The sequence below is a fragment of the Passer montanus genome, unplaced genomic scaffold (genome assembly GCF_014805655.1).
Source record: "Passer montanus isolate IOZ18808 unplaced genomic scaffold, ASM1480565v1 scaffold617, whole genome shotgun sequence".
Classification (NCBI taxonomy): domain Eukaryota; kingdom Metazoa; phylum Chordata; class Aves; order Passeriformes; family Passeridae; genus Passer; species Passer montanus.
Window position 1 is genome coordinate 13,369 of NW_024371227.1, and position 3,263 is coordinate 16,631.

The window sequence follows — 3,263 nt, forward strand, 5'->3', positions numbered from 1 at the left end:
GGTCCCGGTCCCGGTGCCCCCAGCCCGACCCGACCCCCGGTCCCGGTCCCGGTGCCCCCAGCCCGACCCCCCGGTCCCGGTGTCCCGGTGCCGGTGCCCCTCAACCCGACCCGACCCCCCCGTTCCGGTCCTAGTCCCGGTCCCGGTGCCCCCCAATCCAACCCCCCGGTCCCGGTGTCCCGGTGCCGGTGCCGTGCGTTACCCCAGCTCAGGAAGTCCCGGACGTGTCTCTCTCTGTCTCTCTCCCTGTCGCCGTCGCTGTCGCCGCCGCTGTCGCCGCTGTCGCCGCTGCCTGCGGCGGCGGGCCCGGTGCCGGCGGGGGGCTCCCGGTGGCCGAGGCGGTGCCGCAGCCCCCCCGCCAGCCCCAGCAGCAGGTCCAGGAGGGTCTCGAGCCCCAGCGCCCCGGAGACCCCTAGTCCGGGACCGGGACACCGGGACTGGGACACCGAGACTGGGACCCCCAGAGCGGCACCGGGACACCGGGACCCCGAGATTGGGATCGGGACCGGGACACCGAGACCGGGACAGAGACCGGGGCTGGGACCGGGACCCCCAGACCAGGACCGGGACCCCCTGCCCGGGACCAGGACACCGAGACCAGGACACCGAGACCGGGACTGGGACACCCCCACCAGAACTGGGACCCCGAGACTGGGACACCGGGACTGGGACACCGGGACTGGGACACCCCCACCGGGACCGGGATCCCCAAACCAAGACCGGGACATTCCCACCGGGACCGGGACACCGGGACCCCCATACTGAGATCGGGACCCCCAAACCGGGACCGGGACACCCCCACCTGGTCCGGGACACCGGGATCCCCACAATGGAACCGGGACCGGGACCCCCACCAGAACCAGAACACCCAGACCGAAACCGGGACCCCCAGACTGGAACCGGGACGTCCAGACCAGAACTGGGACCGGGACCCCCCACCAGAACCAGAACACCCAGACCGGGACTGGGACCCCCAGCCTGAGACCAGGACCCCCAGACCAGAACTGAGACCCCCAGACCGGCTCCGGGACCCCCAGACCGGGTCCGGGACCCCCAGACCAGGTCCTGAAGGTTTTTTTTGGGTCACCCCGAAGGGATTTTGGGGGTCCCTGAAGGGTTTGGGGTCACTCCAGGGGAATTTTGGGGGTTTCTGAAGGTTTTGGGGTTCCCTGAAAGATTTGGGATCTCTGCAGTGACACAAACCCATTTTGGGTTTTTTTGGCCATTTTGGGGTCTCCCTCCTTCACCCCACCCTGGGAAACCCCCCAAAATCCTGGGGACACCCCAAAAAGGAACGGGGGGACCCCAAAACCCCCCCGGGACCCCAGACCCACCTCCTGCAGGCTGACGCGGATCTGCCCCGACCCGTCCCGGTCCAGGGACTTGAAGGCACCTGGGGGGACCCCAAAATCAGGGGGGGGACCCCAAAATTTGGGGGAAAAACCCCAATAAAACCCCGGGATTTTGGGGTCTCCTCCAATTTTGGGGCTCCCACATCGATTTTGGGGTCCCTCTCCCAATTTTTTGGGGGTTTCCCATCCAATTTTAGGATTTTCCTCCCACCAATTTTGGGATTTTCCCCTCAAAATTTTGGGATTTCTCCCCTGGTTTTGGGATTTCCCCTCCCAGTTTTAAGATTTCTCCCCGGATTTCAGGATTTCCCCAAAAATTTTGGGAATTCTGCCCTGATTTGGGGAATTCTCCCCTGATTTTAGGATTTCCCCTCCAATTTTAGGATTTCCCCTCCCAGACTTCGGGATTTCCCCTCCCAGATTTTCGAATTTCCCCCAAATTTTGGGATTTCCCTCCTAAATTTCATATTTCCCCCCAGATTTTGGGATTCCCCCTGCCCCAGTTTTGAGATTCACCTCCCAATTTTGGGATTCCGCCCCCCAGTTTTTAGATTTCTCCCCTGATTTTAGGATTTCCCCCCCTGATTTTGGGATTTCCCCCCCAATTTTGCTATTTCCCCCCAATATTTTGTTATTTCCCCCCCCCATATTTTGTTATTTCCCTCCATATTTTGGGATTTCCCCCCCAGATTTTGGGATTTCCCCCCCATATTTTGCTATTTCCCCCCAATTTTGGGATTTCTCCCCTGATTTCAGGTTTCCCCCCCCCAATTAATCCTCAGGGAGCCCCGAAGTCTGGGGACCCCCAAAACCCGCACCCCAAATCCTCAGGGAACCCCAAAGTCTGGGGACCCCCAAAATCCACACCCCAAATCCTCAGGGAGCCCCAAAGTCTGGGGACCCCCAAAATCCGCACCCCAAATCCTCAGGGAACCCCAAAGTCTGGGGACTCCCAAATCCTCACCCCAAATCCTCAGGGAACCCCCAGATCCTCACCCCAAATATGGGGGGACCCCAGATCCGCACCCCGAATACGGGGGGACCCCTAAATCCTCATCCCAAATACGGGGAGAACCCAAATCCTGGGGGAACCCCAAATCCTGACCCACCCCAAATCCTCACCCCAAATTCTGGGGGACCCCAAATACTGGGGGACTCCCAGATCCTCACCCCAAATATGGGGGGACCCCAGATCCGCACCCCGAATACGGGGGGACCCCTAAATCCTCATCCCAAATACGGGGAGAACCCAAATCCTGGGGGAACCCCAAATCCTGACCCACCCCAAATCCTCACCCCAAATTCTGGGGGACCCCAAATACTGGGGGACTCCCAGATCCTCACCCCAAATACTGGGGACCCCCAAATCTGCACCCCAAACACTGGGGAACCCCAAGTCCTGATCCCAAATATGGAGGCACCCCAAAATCCACACCCCAAATACTGGGGACCACCAAATCCTCAGGGAACCCCCAAATCCTCACCCCAAATACGGGGGAACCCCAAATCCTGACCCACCCCAAATCATGATCCCAAATACGGGGGGACCCCCAAATCCACACCCCAAATGCGGGGGGACCCCCAAATCCTCACCCCAAATACTGGGGAACCCCAAAGTCTGGGGACACCCAAATCCTGGGGAACCCCCAAAATCCTGACCCAGCCCAAATCCTGATCCCAAATCCTGGGGAACCCCCAAAATCCTGACCCCAAATCCTCAGGGCACCCCCAGATCCTCACCCCAAATCCTGGGGACCCCCAAATACACTGGGGACCCCCAAATCCTGACCTCAAATACTGGGGAACCCCCAAATCCTGCCTCCAACCAAGAGGTTCCAAGGGATCGGGTGGATCCCAGTGGATCCCAGTAAATCCCAGTGGGCCCCGGTGGGTTCCAGTGGATCCCGAGGG

The 3,263-nt window shown here is 60.6% G+C and overlaps 1 protein-coding gene across 1 annotated transcript in view; it reads right to left on the minus strand.

The window, feature by feature from the left end:
- Positions 1-1,393, minus strand: part of LOC120510983 (myotonin-protein kinase-like) — a gene marked incomplete at its 5' end in the record, with an annotated part of 12,405 nt that extends 11,012 nt beyond the window's left edge. The window contains 2 exons of the mRNA XM_039727507.1: positions 203-412; positions 1,331-1,393. Of these exons, the coding sequence (XP_039583441.1) occupies positions 203-412; positions 1,331-1,393 (273 nt within the window). The remainder of the gene's footprint in view (positions 1-202; positions 413-1,330) is intronic.
- Between the last annotated feature and the right edge of the window lie 1,870 nt (positions 1,394-3,263).